The 19,638-nt window shown below is 44.7% G+C and overlaps 1 protein-coding gene across 3 annotated transcripts; it reads left to right on the top strand.

Moving 5' to 3' along the window:
* Positions 1–124: 124 nt before the first annotated feature.
* wipf1b (WAS/WASL interacting protein family, member 1b) lies at positions 125–19,450 on the top strand. Of its 3 annotated transcripts, none has more exons than XM_035171933.2 (10): positions 130–278; positions 7,234–7,343; positions 13,269–13,371; positions 13,537–13,666; positions 14,057–14,257; positions 14,358–15,162; positions 15,670–15,767; positions 15,898–16,113; positions 16,702–16,815; positions 17,222–19,450. In XM_035171933.2, exons 3-10 carry the CDS (start codon positions 13,312–13,314, stop codon positions 17,272–17,274), a joined length of 1,677 nt encoding a protein of 558 aa, XP_035027824.2. In that variant the 5' UTR covers positions 130–278; positions 7,234–7,343; positions 13,269–13,311; the 3' UTR covers positions 17,275–19,450. The 3 variants fall into 3 exon arrangements, with proteins under 3 accessions (XP_035027826.2, XP_035027824.2, XP_035027825.2); XM_035171934.2 differs by having other exon boundaries at positions 136–278; positions 7,275–7,343; XM_035171935.2 differs by lacking the exon at positions 7,234–7,343 and having other exon boundaries at positions 125–278.
* Positions 19,451–19,638: the final 188 nt, after the last annotated feature.

Raw genomic sequence — 19,638 nt, 5'->3', positions numbered from 1 at the left:
AACATACCTTAAGCACTCACTTCTTCATTCTTTACTATGTATGGTCTCGTTTAACAAACCCAGTATGAAACCTCCTCCTCCGCCATGATAACGGCCCGCACATGCTGTTTCCATTAGCAGAGCCTCGACCCAACCCGGCGGCTGCGTGGCTCTGGGTGCAGCTCAGCCTCAGTCCTCTGCAGGCTCCTGGCTCCTCATTGGTCCGCGGCCACAGCCTCGGCGTGAGAGACGGTCGATGGACGCGCATTAACCGTGCACAGCGTTTCCTTCTCCCCCAGGTAGGTGAAGCCAACGTTTGGTGTGAAGGTTGTGTGGTTGTGTGTACAAAGCAGGGGGACCGTGAAGGGAGTCGAGTTGTGTCACCAGCGGAGAGAGAGAGAAGTTGTCATCTTCTGGAAAGTCTCTGGAGCAGATTCCTGCAGCGAGGCTGGTTGTGTGTGTGTGTGTGTGTGTGTGTGTGTGTGTGTGTGTGTGTGTGTGTGTGTGTGTGTGTGTGTGTGTCTCTGGGTTGAGGTCGGTTGTGTCTGTGGCTGCGGGCCGAGCTTTGTCCTGTTCTGTCTCCAACACACACTGTGTTTCCTCAGCAGTTCGTTGGATTCGGTGTGTGTGTGTGTGGTGTGTGTGTGTGTGTCTGCAGGGAGGATGCAGCTGGTCCCAGTCACACACAGCATCAGGCCTGTGGTCAGTGAGCTGAACTGCAGTGGTTTCACATGGCTGTTTATTTCTAAGACAGTGGGACTCTCCGGGCTGTGCAGCTTTACGCCTGTTCAGGACTTTGCATTGATGATTTCCATTCATTGTGGAAAAGCCTAATCAAAAGCTTACCCCCAACCAGGACCTCAGAAATGAGGCTGGACCTCGTTAGGACTGGGTTTTATGGTCCCCATGAGGACTGCTGGTCGCTCAAAGTCAGTGTTTATACTGGGAGGGTCACAAAACTGAGTACACACACACAGACACACACACAGACACGTCTCCATGACTTCTTTAACTTGAAGTGTAATGTTTCTATTCCCTTAATGTCACTATTAATATATCTGTAGTCTCCACAACACGAGTCAAATGCATGACTTCTGTGCCTTTAAAATCTAATGATGTACATTGTGAGGATCCAGTTCATGTCCCCATAGGGAAGAGAAGTCTGTGTAATGCACAGTAAGCAGCAGATTGGGGGGGTTCGGTGCCTTGTTCAAGGGCACATAGGCTGTGGAAGTGGGACCTTGTGGTCCAGAGCCTGCTTCTCTAACCTCGCAGCCACACACACACACACGTGCAAGTTACGAAAGCAGGAATGCGTTTGACTTCGGCTGGAGACAGCATCCCAACGATTATCTGGCGTGAAGTCAGGGCGCTCAGGAAGAGGAATTTGTACGTGTGTGTGTGTGTGTGTGTCTGTGTGTGTTTGTTCACAACCTGTTTGACAGAACGCCATTTGGCCGTAAGCACATAAACACACACACTAGCTCCGAGGCTGGACTCGCTTCTATAAACATTTAGTTTATAAAGGCCTGTTTGCTTTTGAATGGAGGTATTCCGAGTAAATGAACGTGTGTTATCTGATGGGCACCAGGCTGAACTCGCCCTCTTATCCAAACCTGCTTCCACTGTTATCTTGATCTCAAATGAATTGACTCACTTTATTTGAATTGGATGTTTGCAATCATGTAAATCACATGTCGTGGGCTCGACTACAGTAAACACAGGAATCACAATAGCACTAGAATGGCTCTCAATAGAGCACATGCCTCAGCCCCCTTATATTTATACACACCTATAGATTTCTGTTCCCTGAACTGTCACTTCTGGTTTTTACTTGAAGATCCATGAATTCAGGGAAATTGCTGATCTCAAAATGTGACAGAAATTCTTAAAACCATGTCCAGGTCTGTGGTTTTGTTATGATCTGGGCTGAAATGTAATGTTTTCTTTCTGGACCCGTGTCTCTAACTCCCGTCAAGTTTCATGGAAAATCTGTTCTGTAGTTTTTTAAATCCTGCTCACAAACAAACAAACAAAACAAAAAGTGGACAGGAGCAAAAAACACTGCTTCATTTTTATTTCACCTTGTAATGTGATCATGTTCTCTTCAAATGATTCCACTGAAAACTGAGGTAAAAGGAAACGATAGCCATTGATTGGGTCACCAGCCTGAATGCAGATTTCCCCAAAGAATATTATTCATAATGCCTCCCCCTTCATATTGCATGTAAGGTTAGATATGCTATAGTTCGGATCATCTTCTCCCTACGTGTGCACATGCATTCCAGAGGAAATTCAGTAAATATCCTTTGTATCTCATGTTTGTTTTATTCTTCTACTAATTGTACATGATCCCAAATTGACGGAGTCATTTATTTACGACCGTAGAAAACCGATTAAGTCCTCTAATTTTCTCCAGTCGTGTCTCATGTGGGTCCTGAATCCAGCCGCGCTGCAGTTTGAACAGCGAACGCAGCCGAGATGTTGTCAAACCTGAACCGACTGTCGTAAATCAGACGCTCTCACTGAGCAACGCACAAAAAGGCATCCACAACGAGATGCAGCTCGACAAACATCAAACTGTAACGGAGGAATGTTCTTCTGCAGCTGGAAACGTTGCACGTGGGGCCTCCAAGCCCAGAAAGGTCGTGTAACGGTGGTTTTCATTTGTTCTTCCCACACCAGTTTCCTAAATGTGTCCAATCTCACAAAGATAAGAGTTTGTCTCAGCTTTTTTTCAGAGCTCAGAAAAGTCCCTGAAGAAAAGTATTTGTGACGACGGTGATGTAATGTTGGTGTTTCTCGGCAGTCTGACGCTTTTTATGACAAATCCACGTGACTTGACCTCATCAGGCTATTTTTCATTTTTGCTGTAATAGGAAATCTATGTATAGACGCGTGCATGTGGTTCTTATTGGTTTGGACTGAGCTAGTTTCTCTGCAGGACGTCGGCAGCCGAGCCTGTTGGAGGATTCTCATCCGTCCCATCAGCTCGTCACGGTTAAACAACATGTGGAGGTATTTGGTCGTGGTGGCTTGTTTACGCCCCTTGTGTTGCCTCTGGTCTCATTCACTACGCTTTGTGACAGAACTAGTTTTCAGCTCGTTGCAGCTCTGAGTTCTTGGCATTCCTCAGGAGCGCAGTGGGACGAGCTCCGAGTCGGCGAGGAAGCGAGGGGCTGGGTGAAACTCCTCCACAGCCTCAAAATGAAGTCAGAAGCTCTTAAGGACATCTCATCATTTCCTGCTGTGCACTCAGCGATGAGCCGTTTAAAGCGATAGCAGCATTGTTCCGTGTTGTAAAGCGTGTGCTGCGGTCGGGGGGGGGGGAGCATGTGCATTTGTTTAGCGTGTGTGGGCAGTAGTAGAAACATAATGCAGCACTGTGTCGTCTGTGCTCGGCTCTGTTTCCTGTGTAAACCACGTGATCCTGGCACCTCTCCGTCCATCCGGCTCTCAGCCTCATGACCGTGTGTTGATAATGCAACAGGTCAAAGTCACCAGCAGCCACAGTCCCAGTTTAAAGTTATTTATAAGGACAGGGAATGCTACTGTGCGTCTCTAGTGTATTTGTGTGTTGCTATAAAAACAAAACAGCAAATTCTCTAGACTTGAATCTGAAGGCGGCTCAGTGGCTGCAGCGTCTTCCTTCAGTCCAGCTTGTCGTGTTTTGGCCTCTGGGCTGATTCTCCCGCTGAGATAAGACCTGCTACATCTGTTACTGCTTTTTAATCCCTTCTTAAAACTTTCTTTTTTTTTTTTTTTTTTTACATAAAGCTTTAATCTCTGTGGAAATGTAAATTCAGGAGGTGATGTTTTCATCGGTGTTTGTTAGTAAGTCAGCAGGATTACGCAAAAACTACTCATCTGATTTTCATGACGTTGTGTGGAGAGGTGGCACGTGAGCCAGGGAAGAGCCTGGTCGCTTCTGGAGAAGATCCAGGACTGATATTCATAAGTGTGTACAATTTTACTGCAGATTCAAATCTAGATCTAGTGAATTTAAATATGATTTTGTAAAAGAACTGTTAGACTGTGGTGGAGGTAAAATACTAAGTTAATACTTATATATATATCCTCTGTTTTGATTTTGCTCTAGTTTCTAAACCACAAACCTGCACCAGACAGAAACAATCTTTCAATGAAAAGAATGAAATGTTGTGTTAAAGAGTTGCACATATACACATAAAGGTAAATGGCGTTGCTTGAGTCTCTTTCAAGTACAACTGGTGCAGATACTCAGACCTGGATGAGATTCTTCAGTTCAGAATGCGATGCTCAGTGAAACCCTGCGAGGAAACGTTTCTGCTGAAAATAGCTCTGAAAGAAACTAGACGACATCCCACAGTTGAAGTAGAGGAAGTTTTTTGATAACAAGTCGGTTGTTTCTCGGTCTTTCTTTGCGTCTGAATGAACCTTTGTCTGTTTCATCTCTCACAATCAGTTTTCACATAGCTGAAGCATTTGAATGGCATCCTGTGGCATCTCCGCTCGGCCCAGAGTCTGTGAGTCATACGTGGTGTGACGAGTGATCACAAAGCATCTAAAGTGACCGAGGAGCCTGCAGGCGAGCGCCGCTGATGACCATGTGACTGTGACATAGACGGGACGGATACTCTGCTCTGTGTGTTGTTCGAGCCGATGGATTCAATGAGTGCGTTCGCCCTGCGGAGCCTCACGACCACGTGTGAGACGAGAAAAGCCTGAATCACTTCAGAAAGTGTGTGTTGAGGGTGACGAAGAGGACGAGCCGAAAATACTGAGAGGAAGCTCAGGAGGAATTAAGAGTCGCCTGAGATGCAGTGATAATGCTATGGTGCTGAGTGAACATAACAGGGTGCGTGTGACGCTGCAGACACACCACAACACCGCAGGCTTTCTGCTGAAGCCCTTCCACCGAGCTGCCGGTGCATTATTTATTTCTCCTCACAACACGTCACAAGATTCAGCAGATGCGACTGTGCTCCCTGCAACAACCCTCTGGACTCTCTGGACTCACGGACGCTGTCTTCTGTTATGTGGGACGTTGAAATTACTGTGGAATTTAAGGAGATGTTGGGAATTGCAGCTTTTAGTTGGAAAACTCTGGGTTAGCGTAGGAAAGAGGAGAAGATGACATCACCCACATCCACGTCCTGATTGGTTCTTAGCAGTCACGACTCGACTTCCAGCGCTGCAGGAGAAACACTCGTCGTCAGTGGCAGTTGCACCTTGTCTGAACAGAGATGGTTTTAGTTTTGAAACACCACTTCAAAAAGAAACTTGTGCAAGCAGCCTAAAATAAGAGCGTCTATCTTTTCCTTCAGACCAAACGTACGACTGAAACACACGGTGTGGACGCAGCCTTATATAGATTTGTGTTATGTAATGTTTGTTTAAAAGTACAATTTGAATGATAAGACAGACGTTTTGGTTTCTACATCCAACTCTGCTCCCAAAAGTCAAAATGTGAGTTTCTCAATGTGAAGCTGAATTTTCTTTTTCATTTGTATTCTGCTTAATAATGAATCACGAGTGTTACTTAAACTTGAACATTGAGTTTGTTCAAACAGCTTCTTTATGTATTTAGACATTTTTGTATATTTCAAATGGCAGAAATCCCTTTCCAGATTTCTAAGGAAGATTTTGTTTAACCTTTACATTGGAGGATGTGGAGGTTTATTTGGGTTTTTAGCTGTTTCATTCTCAGTCACTTTATCAGTTCCAGAATCTGCAGTGAAGAAAAACGTGGTTTGACGCGTCGCAGCGTTCCTCTAACGGGGAACACTGGTCTTTTCTTTATTTTTCTACTGGTTAAGTAAAGTAACGGCTCAGACACGTTTCCCCCTCTCGACTGGATCCTGGTAAAGAAAAGCAGCTGAGCTCAGGGAAGAAAGCCAAGGTGACTCTGAGATGCGGCTCTGCCTCTGCTGGAAAACGAGACGGAGGGGGGAGGGTATTGAAGTGCAGCCGATGGAGGGCTGGCTCGCTGCCGCTGACTGTGTTGCGAGGCAGGAAGTGTGACACTGAGAGCACAGGAAGTGGCAGCTGTGGAACCCCTTTTCTGTCCAGAAGCGCCGACGCCTGGGATCAATTCACTTTCAGTTAAAACAGTGGCGGGACTTTATTTTCTATGAATAAAACGGAGGGAAATCTTTCGTTTAATGTTTTTCTTCGTGCAGTCGATGTGTGATGTATCTCTGGTCTCTCGTATATCTCAGAAATCGATAGTCGAGTCCTCTCGCAGCTGCAGGTCGAGGAAGAAAGATGTCATTGCTCAACTTCAGGAGATTCAGTAACACACAATGAAAACAAAAACTCTAAATAGACAATGAGAATAATTTATAGAGAAATACAGGACACAGAAATCTGGAACAGCGTCACACAGGCCTTTTACTTTCTGTGATTTTGTGCCATGACTTGTCCTGGACTCTCTTCCAGTGTTTGCTGCTGCGTCTTCTTCTTCCTCGTCGTCTCTTACTTCTGCATCTTGCTCATCGGGCTGCACGGGATTTCGTGCACAAAGTCCCGGCCGAACTTTGCGTGTCAACAATCCCTGTTCTGTGCCGATGTCTCATGCTTTTGACGTCATGAGCTTTTCTTTGTCTCCTTCTCAAAGAACATGCAGCGGAAGTACAGCCGGGAATCTTTCATCAGTTGAGAAGAGGATCCAACTTTTATATTTTTACATCCAAATGCAGGAGATTCACTAATTTAACGCCCAAAAATCGATTTAACTGTTTAGATTATGATGAAAATAAAACATAACTCCAAACATGCGTTGGCTGCACAGTTCTGTGTTCAGGCTGCATGACAATAACGTTGCATTTCGTTTGTCAATAATAAGACTGATATCAATTAGTTGTTATTTTACATTTGGAGGATTGTGGAGCCTTGGTGGTTCTCGCCAAATGTCTTGTATTCTTATATTTGTTGTGAACTTCCACCAGGATGGTTAAAAATGATCTCATTAAATCATAAACATGGTTATTTTATTATGACACGTGTTTACAGACTTCATTTGAATCCAGAGCCACAGTGGGAATCCCTCCCCCAGTTGAGGAACTATATACGGTCTATGAGAGAACTGAGAAAGAGGAAGTGGTCTTTGCTGTATATAAGGCTTGTGTGCGTGTGTGTGTGTGTGTGTGTGTGTGACTTCTTCTCTTCTCTGAGTTTAGAGGAAGAGGAATCAAGAAGTTCAACTCGACTCTGAATGTTTTTTTTAACACATTTTTAGATGCTGCTAATGTTCCTCTTTTTCTCTGTTCTCAGCTGTTTACGTGGCTGCTCTTCACTTTTTGTATTTTCCCGAGGAATGAACTAAGGAGCTTCTTCTGCTGTCTCCTGAACTCGCTGCTGATTCTTCTATGGACACAGACTGAGTGAGTAGAGACGCTGATGGGTTTTGTCCGATGTCACATTTTCAGCACGTTGCAAAAGTAAAGAAAAGAGCAGATTAGAGTAGATTTGCTTGAAGAGTGTGTCTCTTCTTCTCTGCAGTTGTTATTCTGCCTGTTGTGATGTTGTGAAGTAAATTAACTAAATGAACTTCTCGTGTGTGTGTGTGTGTGTGTGTGTGTGTGTGTGCGTGTGCAGTTTAATGGAAGACGACCGCCCTGTCTTGTTAAAACTATCTGACCGTGTTTCCTGTTTGGACTGAAATGATCTGGCGCTCGATCTTAATTGATTTATCGAAAATCCAAAGTATTTAGATAATTGATTTGTTGTTCATGTATTATACAACCAAATATTCAGGGGGTATTTTTAAACCACCGACCCAGATGTCAGACGTTCTTGAGCGTGGAGACAGACAGAACACATTAGCTTTAGAGTTGGACTCTGCTAGTTGGTGACTAATGGGAATATTGATTTGCCTCCTCGAGCATTGTCTGGTTCTATTTGCTCGTAAGTGTCTTGTGAGTGAGTTTATAATGCTCAGCTCCACAGGAAGGTCAGAGGTCAAGGTCAGCTTGTCCAAGGTCACGTCTGCAGACGACTTGTTTTGTCCGTGATACGATAACAGAAAACTGAAGAGCAGAATCAGATTTGAGGAGACGAAAAGCATCTGTTTGTCCTTTTTGCTTGAACCTGTTAATTATCAGAACAGTAATTTAACTGATGGACTCGTCGTTGCAGCTCCAGCAGAAATAACAGTTTCCTAAATGCCTTTTGAGAAGATCATTAAGGTTTTAATATCAGATTTATTTCAGCTGATTAATCTTTTGCATATAACGTGATGTACTTCCATGTTTGTCACACAGAAACACGGCGTCCTGCTGAGATAATATAAACTGCAGATGTAAATGACTTTATCATTATTGATTTAGTTTTTTTATTGGCACCTGCAGATGGATATTAGGACCAAACCAAAACAAGCCACTGATATTTAAATACAATAAACGTTGGAATTGACTTTCCAGAATAACCGAGTAAGAAAATGATGAGTTTAAAATCTTGATCTTATTTGCAGAGAGAGAGAAAAGCAGATCATATTGATCAGTTTATTGATATATTGATCCAGGAACTAAACGTACAGGTTGTTTTATTACATGATTCTCAGCGAGTGGATTTGCTACAGATTGAGGTTCGATAACTTCCCCAGGTTTCTGGATAATGCTTGTGTGCAGGAACCTCTTCTATCTTCATAAAGCTTCACCAGAGTCGTCACTTAAATGTCCTGAAGTCTCGTGTTTTGCTTACACAGCACTTCGATCAGCATCAACATTAAAACCTGTTGTTGTTGCTGATTGGAAACACTCACACTCAGAAATCCCTTCATGGTCAAGACAAATACAAACGAGCCTCTGGAGGAAGTTATTCATCTGTGAACTTCTCCGATAGGAAATGTCCTCAGCATTTAATTCTTTCCTAGGTAAATTGAACCTGCCGAGCATCACTTCTTCAAATAAACCTTCAATTCTTAAAAGTCTAAATTAAGCACATGTGTTACAGCTGGTGTGTGTGTGTGTGTCTGTGTGTGTCTGTGCGCATGTGAACACACCACAGGATGTTAGCTCAGCCACTCAGCACTGTTCCTGCACAGCCGACACATTTATTTCTACCCCGGGCTGCATTTCGAAATGTCTGAAATTACCTTTTCACCGAAGTTAAAATACACTCAGGGCTTGATCTTTTTATTTTTATGAGCAGCAACACTATATTACACGTTCATCACCAGCTGGGACATGTTTATACATATATACATATTATGTGTGAATGTTTTACATGAGGTGTGTTTGATTGTCTTATTGTTTTTGGGAACATTTCGAGTTGAGTGAAAGGTGTTGGGAGGTGATAACACGATGATACACACACGTCCACGCACTGATAACACAATGATACACACACGTCCACGCACTGATAACACAATGCCTGAAAAAACACAACGCACACAAACACAACTGGTGCAGTGTCCGTTCTGAACCTGCCTGTACTGGGCTGTTCGTTTGGCCTGTGGTGATGCTGGTTGCAGCTTTTCTTTCTGAAACTGTAAAAAGTGACCTGCAGCCATTTCTGTCTGTGCCTTCTGTCTGTGCCTTCTGTCTGTGCCTTCTGTCTGTGCCTTCTGTCTGTGCTTCGCTCCTCAAACAGTCACTTCACTTATTCCTTTAAACACAGTGTGAGATAAATCAGAAGATATGGAGTTTCAGAATTTATTCATGTTCTATATTGTAGAAAGAGAAGGTTTAACACGGGTTAAACATTCGTGTGTGTGTGTGTGTGTGTGTGTGTGTGTGTGTGTGTGTGTGTGTGTGTGTGTGTGTGTGTGTGTACTCTAATGAGGCTGTGGAGGGGTTCAGTGGCAGGATGGAGAACCCTTTTATGACCAGTTTTAAACTGAAACATATGTAAGCCATAGTGTGTGTCTGTGTTGTGTGCTTGTGTGTGTGTGTGTCTGTGTCCTGACGGTAACTCTTCAAAGGGTCCACACCCTGGAATCCCTCATTTCTCTCTCTCTTTTCAAGGCAGCCATTGTGAATGCTTAGCTAATATTAGGCTGTGTGTGTGTGTGTGTGTGTGTGTGTCTGTGCGCGCATGTGTGTGCTAAAAGAAAGAAGTTGTGCATGTTAAGTTTCAACACAGGCCTGTTTCCTCTGACGGAAGTAGATGTCGCTCTGTGTCAGTCTCATCTTGCACAAACTGACAGTCACTTCATATCTGGACTCAGTTCCCATGTTTCTTTACATTTGAATGTATCTTAAGGACGTCGTGCAAACTACATTTTCCAACTTTCCCATCAGAGTGTTTTTACCTTGCAGATGTTTTATCTGCTGCTTTCACCTCCGTGTCATCGCTGCTGCAGGAAATGAGTCCATGTGGCAACTCTCTACATCCGGATTAAAACTGAAACCTCTTCAGTTGTATTCATAAGACCGGGCAGTGTTCGCTCTCTCTTCTTTCTTGTTGACCTTCCTCTCCTTTTAAAGTTCTGTGTGGTGAGCTGAAATTTCATAAATCCAGCAGAATTTCAAAAATCTCGTTGTGAAGCCTCAGTGGAAACATCTGTAGTATTTAGAACAGTGGGAACACGCACATGTGCATTTGGCTTTGAATCTTGAAATCTGCCGGCGAGGCTCCGGCTGCCAGTTCTGATCTGTGAGTGACGTTTTCCTGTTCAGCTCAAGTTTGTGCAAACCAGAAGCGTTCCCCTGCCAAGACTGGTTCACTGGTCTCACTGCAGAATGACTCACAGCCGGCTTTAGTATCATTATTTGATTAAACAGACAGTTAACAACTAACATTTAAGATTGTAATTGTGTGTCCTGAATTTTATTAACTTATTAACTTAACTTCCACTTGCAGACATCTTGCACATTCACAATCAAGCTCTTGAAAGTCGCATGGAAGATGAATACAAAGAGCTTATCTTTTAAAAATACATTAACTGGCCCATGAAATATCAGGTTGAAGATTGAATGATCATTTCAATAAACGTGTCATATTAGTCTGTGCTGATATAACAGTGGTAAGGTTGTGATCGTCATGTGACACCTCATGTGAAATCTGGTCAGATTGTCATCAGGCTGTTCACTGGAAAGTTTTACTTCAAGATAATGGGCTGAATATTTTTCTTTAGAATAAGATTCAGAGAATGTGTTTTTATACACATACTATATGAAGACTTTAAGCATTAAAGTACTCTCGAGACTGAACCATGCTTGCAGCTGAGTATAACCGAGGTTCATAGTAATGTCATTAGTCTTCCAGGTATATGAGCAGAATAGAATCTTTTTTAAATTTAGACCCGATGATTGTGCTGCATGAAAAGTTATGACATTTCACCCTGAGGGAGTGAAGCACTTCTCCAGACAGTTCTCAGTCGTTGGTGAAACCCCCCACGTGAAATCCAGATGTCAACCTCACGGCTCTGGAAGTCAAAACTACCAAAGTCATTAGGATTCATCCTCTGGGGACCATGCATATCTGGTAGATGGACAACCACCTGGATCGCCCCCTGGTGGCTGACTGCAGTATAGGCCATAAACACAACCTCCTCCATGTTGGAATACGGGACATGGACCTTTTTCTAAGATAGTTTTTGCCATTTTATTGTTATCACACTGATGTTTGTTCAAGTGTTCGAGGCTGAGCCTGATTGGTCGAGCGTGTGTATCGGTAGTAATAATTCATATCAGACGTTGCTGCAAAAGGTGAATGCAGGAAGCCGTGAGCATAACTGTCCTCCTTCCTCTCATCTCTGTCTTCTAACACCAATGGAGACAAAGTCAGTTAGATTAGATGATGCAGAAAGACGAGTTCACCACACGTGCTGGCAGGGCAGGCGAGCATGAACGTCAGGACGGTGCAGAACGGGAGAGAAGGAGGAAAAACAAAGGTGATGAACACGTCGGAGGTGGTGATGCACGGCTGAGAGGAAGCAGGGAGGAGAATTTATAGGAAGCTGAGATGCAGAGGTATCATCATCCTCGTCCTGGTAACCGGATACCTGCGGTGCCGGAGCCTTGTGGTGGCTTCCTGTTTGTCAGCAGCACACAGGAAGTAAGAGGTGTGACATATGTGTGATTTTTAAAAATGAAGCGAGAGGCCGAGCTGTGTGAGAACTGATGTGACGGGAAACAGGAGGATTTAGGTGTGAAGGTGAAAGAATGCACGGAGGGAGCAGGTTGTACAATCGTTCCTCTTCTTGTTTAACTGGCTCTAGAACTCGTAACGTCTGTATCTGAAGAATGCATCATTGATGTATGTGCGTGTTTTCCAGTCACGATGCCGCGGCGCTGTGAGATGAGAAGGTCACACGAGAGTCAGCCATGTGTCCGCAGCTGTTTTCAAATCAGTCGGAAACGTGTTTGTGGTTGTTTGCGTGATAAAATGTTGCGCTGAGGATGTGCTTTATTTTGAAAGTGGTTTTTGAGGTACAGCATGAACAGAAACGCACACACCGTGTGTCAAGCTATAGATATAGTTGTGTTGTGTTTTAGGGAACTTATGACTCAAGTTCCTGCCATATTAAACATTACTAATGAGTCAGTGCTCTTATCACCTGATCACTGATGAAACCTGTTTTACTTGACATATTTCAAGCAGTGAAATCTTTTCTCCTCGGGCTGTTTGTACTGTCTGAACTTTCAGTCCCTCCAAGAATTCATGTTATTATCAACACTCCCTTGATGATCACAATTGAAACAACCACTGCTTTTCTGCATGAACGTAATTTGTCTCGGAAGCTTAAAATAAAGCCACAGTCTCAGTGGATAGTAAGATACAGACTTCCCCTGGAATCTGTCTTTTCAGGTTGATCAGTCTTCAAAGCTTCAGTCTTTAGGTTTTAACTTGTAAAGCAGCTTGTAACTGTGTTTTGAAAGGTGCTATATGAATACACTTGATTATCTTTTATATCATTATCAGTGATATTAATAATTGTGAGTCATTTCCTGGCGCCTGCCCCGTTGTGCGACCTGTCGGCGCTGTGTTTGATTGCTCTGTGACACTTTAAGGATTAATAAACTATCTGGTATCCAATCATCTTCACATCGTATTAAACCAAACCACGAGAGAACCGCTGCTCGTCCCTGACGGGCGAAGGTTTTACTCAAAAGTCCACATCCGTTTTGTTGTGTGTCCGGACTGCAGGTTGAAAATAGCAGTGAAAAATCAATGAGCTCCCGTTGCACATTCAGAATGAAGTGATGCTGAGGCTGCATTCTTAATTAGTTTGCAGGGACCTATTTGTTTTTCCCCTCTGCGGTTCCAGGAAGCGGTGCGGCTGCTGAAGTCCCTGCAGAACCTGTGAGTTCGATTCCTGTGCCGCTCTGTTTGATGAAGTGTTTGTGTGGTCCGTCCTCCAGGGTGCAGCGTCCAGTGCAGATAGAGTGAACTGGAGAGAGGAAGATGCCAGCCCCGCCTCCCCCACCGCCCCCTGGGCCTCCCCCTCCTCCCACCTTCGCTGTTGTAAGTCATAGACATATTTGCTCCTGTTAAGTCCACTCACTGTCTTTTAACTCTTTTAAATCTACGTAAGCAGTATTTGTTTTCTGCAGCTTTACTCTGACTCAGCGACTATATAACCCTGTGTGTGTGTGTGTGTGTACTTGTGTGTGTGTGTTTGTGTTTCAGGCCAACACAGAGAAACCAAATCTGAAGCGAAGTGAGCAGCATGGACGGAACGCTCTGTTGACCGACATCTCTAAAGGAGCCAGATTAAAGAAAACTGTCACCAATGACCGCAGTGGACCCCTCATGGACCGTAAGTTAACAAGAACCCTAGTTAGTAGTTAGTTATCCAGGTCACTCACACTAAAGCGAGTGAGTTTAACCGTCCGGTTACCGGGACGATGATGATGATGATGATACCTGGCTTCAAATGTGCAAGATGGCGGTGTTCGTATCTGGGATATTTTTGGCTTCATTTCTGGATAGTGGCAGGAAGTGGAGACACGTCCACCATCTTTATATACGGTCCTAAAACTCATAGTTTACAAAAAATAAATAAATAAATAATAATGGTGAGATTTTGAAAGAACTAGAGGGACTAAATAATGAAGACCCACATGCTTATACAAGTGTGCAGCAAAACAGATTGTGTGCAGAGCAGATATCAATTCAAAAATTATTAATTCATTGTTTATCCTCTCAGAACCCAAAGGAGGAGGAGGAGGAGGAGGAGGAGGCAGAGGAGGAGGCGGCGGAGGCGGAGGAGGAGGTGGAGGTGGAGGCGGAGGAGGAGGAGGCGGCGGAGGAGGAGGTGGAGGTGGTGGAGGTGGCGGAGGAGGTTTAGGAGGTCTGTTTGCAGGAGGGATGCCAAAACTGAGGTCTGCAGCAAACAGAGAAAGCACTGGTAAAATAAATATATATAATTCTAATACTGCTGAAGATGAACAACTCAAATAAATACTGCATCTGGTAACACAATCAATTTAACCTTTTCATCCCTCCAGACTCTGCACCCAGCCGAGGACCTGTGCTCCCCCCAGGAGGCCGCTCCTGTGGCCCCAGCCCCTTCGCTGGACCACCTAAACTCCCAGGAGCCCCTGGCGGCGGCCGTAGCAGCGCCCCTGACCTTCCCAGGGGACGCCCCAACTTCTCATCCAGACAAGACACTCCAGGAGGCCCCCCTCCCCCTGTACCCAACACACCTCGACCAACCCAGGCCTTCCAGTCTCGCGGGGGCCCGCCTCCACCATCGCTCCCCGGAGGACCCAGACCCAGCCCGGCCTCGGCGCCCCCACCATCGCTCCCCGGAGGACCCAGACCCAGCCCGGCCTCGATGCCCCCACCATCGCTCCCCGGAGGACCCAGACCCAGCCCGGCCTCGATGCCTATAACTCCCAGTGTTCCCCCAGGGAGACACGGACCTCTCCCTCCCCCACCGGGAGGCTCCTCACCTGGGTCAAGACCGGGCTTCTCTGCACCTCCTCCACCCCCAAACAGCAGCCGACCACCCATGCCCACGGCTCCTGGAGGGAGACCCCCGCTTCCCGACGACCGGCCACCGCCGCCACCAGCTCCTGTGGGAGGTCATCGGCCCTCCATGCCCCGCGACATGCCCCCTCCTCCCCCCTCTGTCAACTCCAAACCTCCCACCTCTGTCTCCAGCTCCTTATCTCCTCGCTCCTCACCCGGTGGGGGTGGGCCTCCTCTCCCGCCGGGGCGACCGGGCCCTCCGCCTCTCCCACCCTCCCCAGCTGGAGGGGACGACCACAGCACGCCTCGTCTGCCCCAGAGGAACAGCTCACTCAACAGGTACCGGGAAAGTTTTACTTCTAATTGGTATTGGCTGAGTCACTGTGAAGCCGGATGTGTTTCAGACGATGATAGTTGAACCTGTGGTCGCATAGATTCAAATCTTATATTCTAAGAACCATGCTTCTATTAGGTACAGCATATAAATACATATAAATACTTCCCTCTCTCCGGCAGAAACAGGAACTTTCGTAATTTTTCGTAACCATGGTTACTCCCAAATAAAACTTGCACCCAAACCTCTTCGGTGGCATCTTGTTTTTAACTATGATGTTTATGAGATGTTTATTTTTTGCAGTTATACAACACTACGATCAAGTGAATGTTCTTATGGAGAGGATGTTTGTAAATCCAGTTTTACAGGTTCAATCCGCCTCCTGCGATTTGGTAACAGGAAGTTAGCTGCTGGATGTTTGACCATCACGTGCCACGTTCTCTTTTCAAGATGAGTCATTTTTCTGGAGATATTGTGAAACTGATCATCAGATTTGTGCGTCTCCTCCTCAGCCACGGTCCAGCTCCGCCTCACAGCCGGTCAGGGCCTCTCCCTCCCCCGCCCAACGAGAGGCCGCCCTCTCTTGGGAGGAACACATCAGTACGCTCAGGTGAACAACCTTCATCTATCGGCCTCGCAGTGGATTACACAAGTCATTTAAAAGAGATGACAAATATGTGCCACCTATTTTTCAATAACTTCAGGAGCCATTATTCACCGGCTAACTTTTTCCTCCAAAGGGCCTCTTCCTCCTCCTCCTCCCTCAAGTCGTAGCGTGGGCGGGGGCAGTGTGAGGTCATCGCCTGCTCCCTCTCCGATTGGTCGGCCAGGCCCGGATCCCCGTGGCGGTAGACCCCCCCTCCCTCCAGACAGGCCCGGGGCGGGAGGAGCCCCTCCCCCTCCTCCGCCACCCATGGGTAACGGCTTCCAGAACTCTCATCACAACCAGATACAGGGTGAGTCGGGCTCCTCGCTGGTGCCGGTCTGGTGTGTTTGAATATTGATAGAAGAATTTGTGGCGACAACGCAGAGCAGATATGAAACACGACACAAACGAAACCCAGAAATACTGACCTTCATCAGCAGAATAGATTTAATATAATAAAAACCATATAATCAAGCAAAGCAGGAATTTAATGTACAATAAATAAAGTCATGTGCACCACTGATAGCGTTGCAGGCAGATTTCAGTTACTTGCCTTGTTGAGGCTCCTGCACTCACATAGTTGGAACAAGAGAAACCCGCCTCCCCCCCCCAGTGTTGTTTTTGCCACAAGTTCCACTGTGTTCAGCGATGGCAGAGAAACTCACTGACCTCCCAGTGTGTTGTTTTTGTCCCATTGAACCAAGACAGTAAGTTTGAATGGTGCAGACAGGTAGTGAGAGCGGGGGGGGTCCCGAGCGCCTGAGTGCCTGAGTTTCTAAATCATATTTTCTGCACTTCCACACAGTTCCGTGTCACTTCATTCATTACACCTCTCTGGAGCTCTGAGTGCTTCTGATGTACACGACGACCACTGATCTCCATTTGTCTCCTTTCACAGACGAGTGGGAGTGTCGCTTCACTTTCCATCCGGTGTCGGACCTGCCTCCACCGGAGCCCTACGTGCCCTTCCAGAAGACCTACCCCAGCCAGATCGGCAAGAGTGACGGCAGAGGTCAGACACAGACATGCACACGTGTCTTTATATGATTAAAACATCCTCATGTCACCGTTGCGTCAGTGTAGTATATCTCCAAAATGTTGGTTTTTCAGGATCTAAGAGAATCATCAGATGCCTGAATGCCGCGGTGTTCAGTTGTTCTTTTCATAAGTTTTCATAAAAACCTACAGTTTCTCATGATGCCCATGAAGAAATTGTCTTCTAAATATGATGTTAGACTGCAGTGACAAGTGAAAGAAAACTCAATAACAAGACGGTTCACTTTAAAGATTTAAATAATAAATTATCTATCTTCATCCTATAGGATGCCTCTGAAATCACAGTGCCACCTGGTGGAAGAAAGTTTGTTTTACCATGAATACAAAACCCTGACTCCTCTCTTTTATTCTCTTCTCTCCAGGTTCTGGTAAAAAGGAGAGAGGAGCTCCTCCTCTTCCTCCGACACCCAGGTGAAGAGGAGGCAGCAGCCGTGACAACACCTGGAACTATCCTCTCTCTGTTTCCCTCCTCGTCTCTGTTGCTCTCATTTTGCTTTAAACGACAGCGTTTGTTATTCGTGGTGACCTCAACGTGTGAAACACAGTCGACCAAGTAAAAGGACAGACTCACCAAACAACAACCATGGAGTTTACATCACGTGCCTCTGAAAGACCAAAGCCTGTTTCTCCTGCGGTACACTGTGTTCAGATCTAATGTAAAATAGACTCGTACCTCTTTGGGTACTAGAAGTGAAATATGTTTTTTTTATGGTTCACAACCATGTGAGTGGAAGATGCTTTGTCGATGTGGCTGCTGTGAAACGTAAAGAATCAAGAACTATAGTGTTTTTTCATTTCTTTTCTTTCCTCTACAGTCCATACATTGCCTGCTTATTATATTTTATCAACAAGCTGCACTTTCAGAAAACCAGCTCGACAGACAGAGCAGCATTTGACAGGTTGTACATGTGACTTCCCCAAACCAGTTTACAAAACCCCCGACAGCATTCTGTGAAATGTAATTCAACATGTAAGGGCGCCACGGCGTCGCAGGGGCCGTCACCTCACGAGTCTTTCTGTGTGCAGTTTGCATCTTCTCCCCGATAAATCATAAATATATAAATAAGTCCTTCTTTAATGGTAATATTATTGCAACCAGTTGCTTTCCTAAAGTGTTTCAATACGCTGTTTCTCTCATTGCTTTTCTCGTTGTGTCTTTTTCTGTTCAGGATTGTCCTTTGAGGCTGTTAAACAGTTAAGGGAAATAGCCTTTTGTGCCTTTAAATAATGTAAATAAAAGTTTGCTCTCCAGGGTTTGATCACCTCTGTTGATGTAAAACAATAAAGCAATACAGCAGCTCGATGGCCACGTCATTCAGAGCCAAGGTTTTCAAAGTGGGGGCTCAGTGACTAGGATATAAGGCCTTTGTTAGTTATTACATTACTCATCAGAAGGAGATCAGGTAGAATAAACTCGATGTGTGTTATTTAGTGAAAGAGATTCAGTAATTTGGGGGAATGTTCCTGCGTTTCCCACTTTCTCAGTCAGAAACCAGTAAATGCCTTAAGATGCCTTAAGATGGACTGTTCTAATGCAATGTTAGGCTACATTTGCTCAACTGAGTGTCAATAGGATTAAATAACACGATCATAATCACACAGGCATCAGGAAAGTTCGCAAAAACCAAGCAACTAAAGTGAGTTTGTGCCTTTTGTGGAGCGGAGGAGACGTCCATGGACTCAGACCTTGAAAACCCCTGATCTACAATATTAAGCAAAGTGTCTTGATTACAGCATCAATACTTAAACATGAAACCAAACTAGAAATGGCTACAGCTTCCTGCCAACGCTGCATAAAACGATCAGGGGGTGGGGGAAATGTGCACGTTTGATTTGCCAAAGCCACGTGTGCCTTCACATTGTGTATTCACATGTACGTGTTTCTGTTGGATCCACTGAACGGTACTTTTCATTTTGTCACGTGTGATATGAGCATGCGTGTGATGTGTATGACTGAGATGTTTTAAAGGACAGGGTGTGGGTTTACGGCAGCATTGGTTTACAGTTGATCTGATATATTATTTTTGCTGTTTTTGTTAAAAGCTGCAGCGAAGGAGCCGTGTATGTGCCTGTGAGATTTAATCCAGTGCTATTGAAGGACTGTATTATTTTTAAGTTATGTCTAAGAACTGTGCAGTATTAAGATTTTTTGCTTCACCCAGCACTGCTTTGAATGGTCTTTTGTATACGTGATGTATTGTTATGTGCTGGACAAAGAAACTTCTACTTTAAGACAATCATACACGAATAAAGTCTATTTACATAAATAAATAAAATGCTTTAAGCTGCTCTCTGTGCTTTACTTCAGCTGAAATATGCTTTTATTGGAATATAGGTTGTAAATCATTTATGTATAAACAAGGATGGTGAGTTGCGGCGTCAGCATCCAGACGTAGTGACTGGTTTTGTATTGTCAGATAAGTGGTACGCATCATTTATACGTTTGTGCAATAAAATTGGGTAATAATTTGATACAAAAATGTGTCATGATATTTAAGACGTCTGGAAATTTGTCTATAATGTATTTTTTGTTATGTTATTAGCATGATTTGTACCAGTCAAAAATCTAAAATAAATATCTGCAAGCATCAGTCGTTCTCACTTTGAGATTTATAATTTTAAGATGTTAACGTAGACATATTGTACTATTTGTTGTTATCATTGTTGTCCAGTAACATTGTGTAATCATGAAGTTCTCGGTTTTTCAGTTGCTCATTGTCCGGGACAGAGGGACCTCGTGGATTGTCTGGTTAAATGTCCCTGGACGAAGACATATTAG

Source organism: Hippoglossus stenolepis, chromosome 12 (genome assembly GCF_022539355.2).
Source record: "Hippoglossus stenolepis isolate QCI-W04-F060 chromosome 12, HSTE1.2, whole genome shotgun sequence".
In the NCBI taxonomy this organism is placed as follows: domain Eukaryota; kingdom Metazoa; phylum Chordata; class Actinopteri; order Pleuronectiformes; family Pleuronectidae; genus Hippoglossus; species Hippoglossus stenolepis.
The sequence above is the reverse complement of the archived record's forward strand: the minus strand, read 5'-3'. Positions and strand labels throughout refer to the sequence as shown.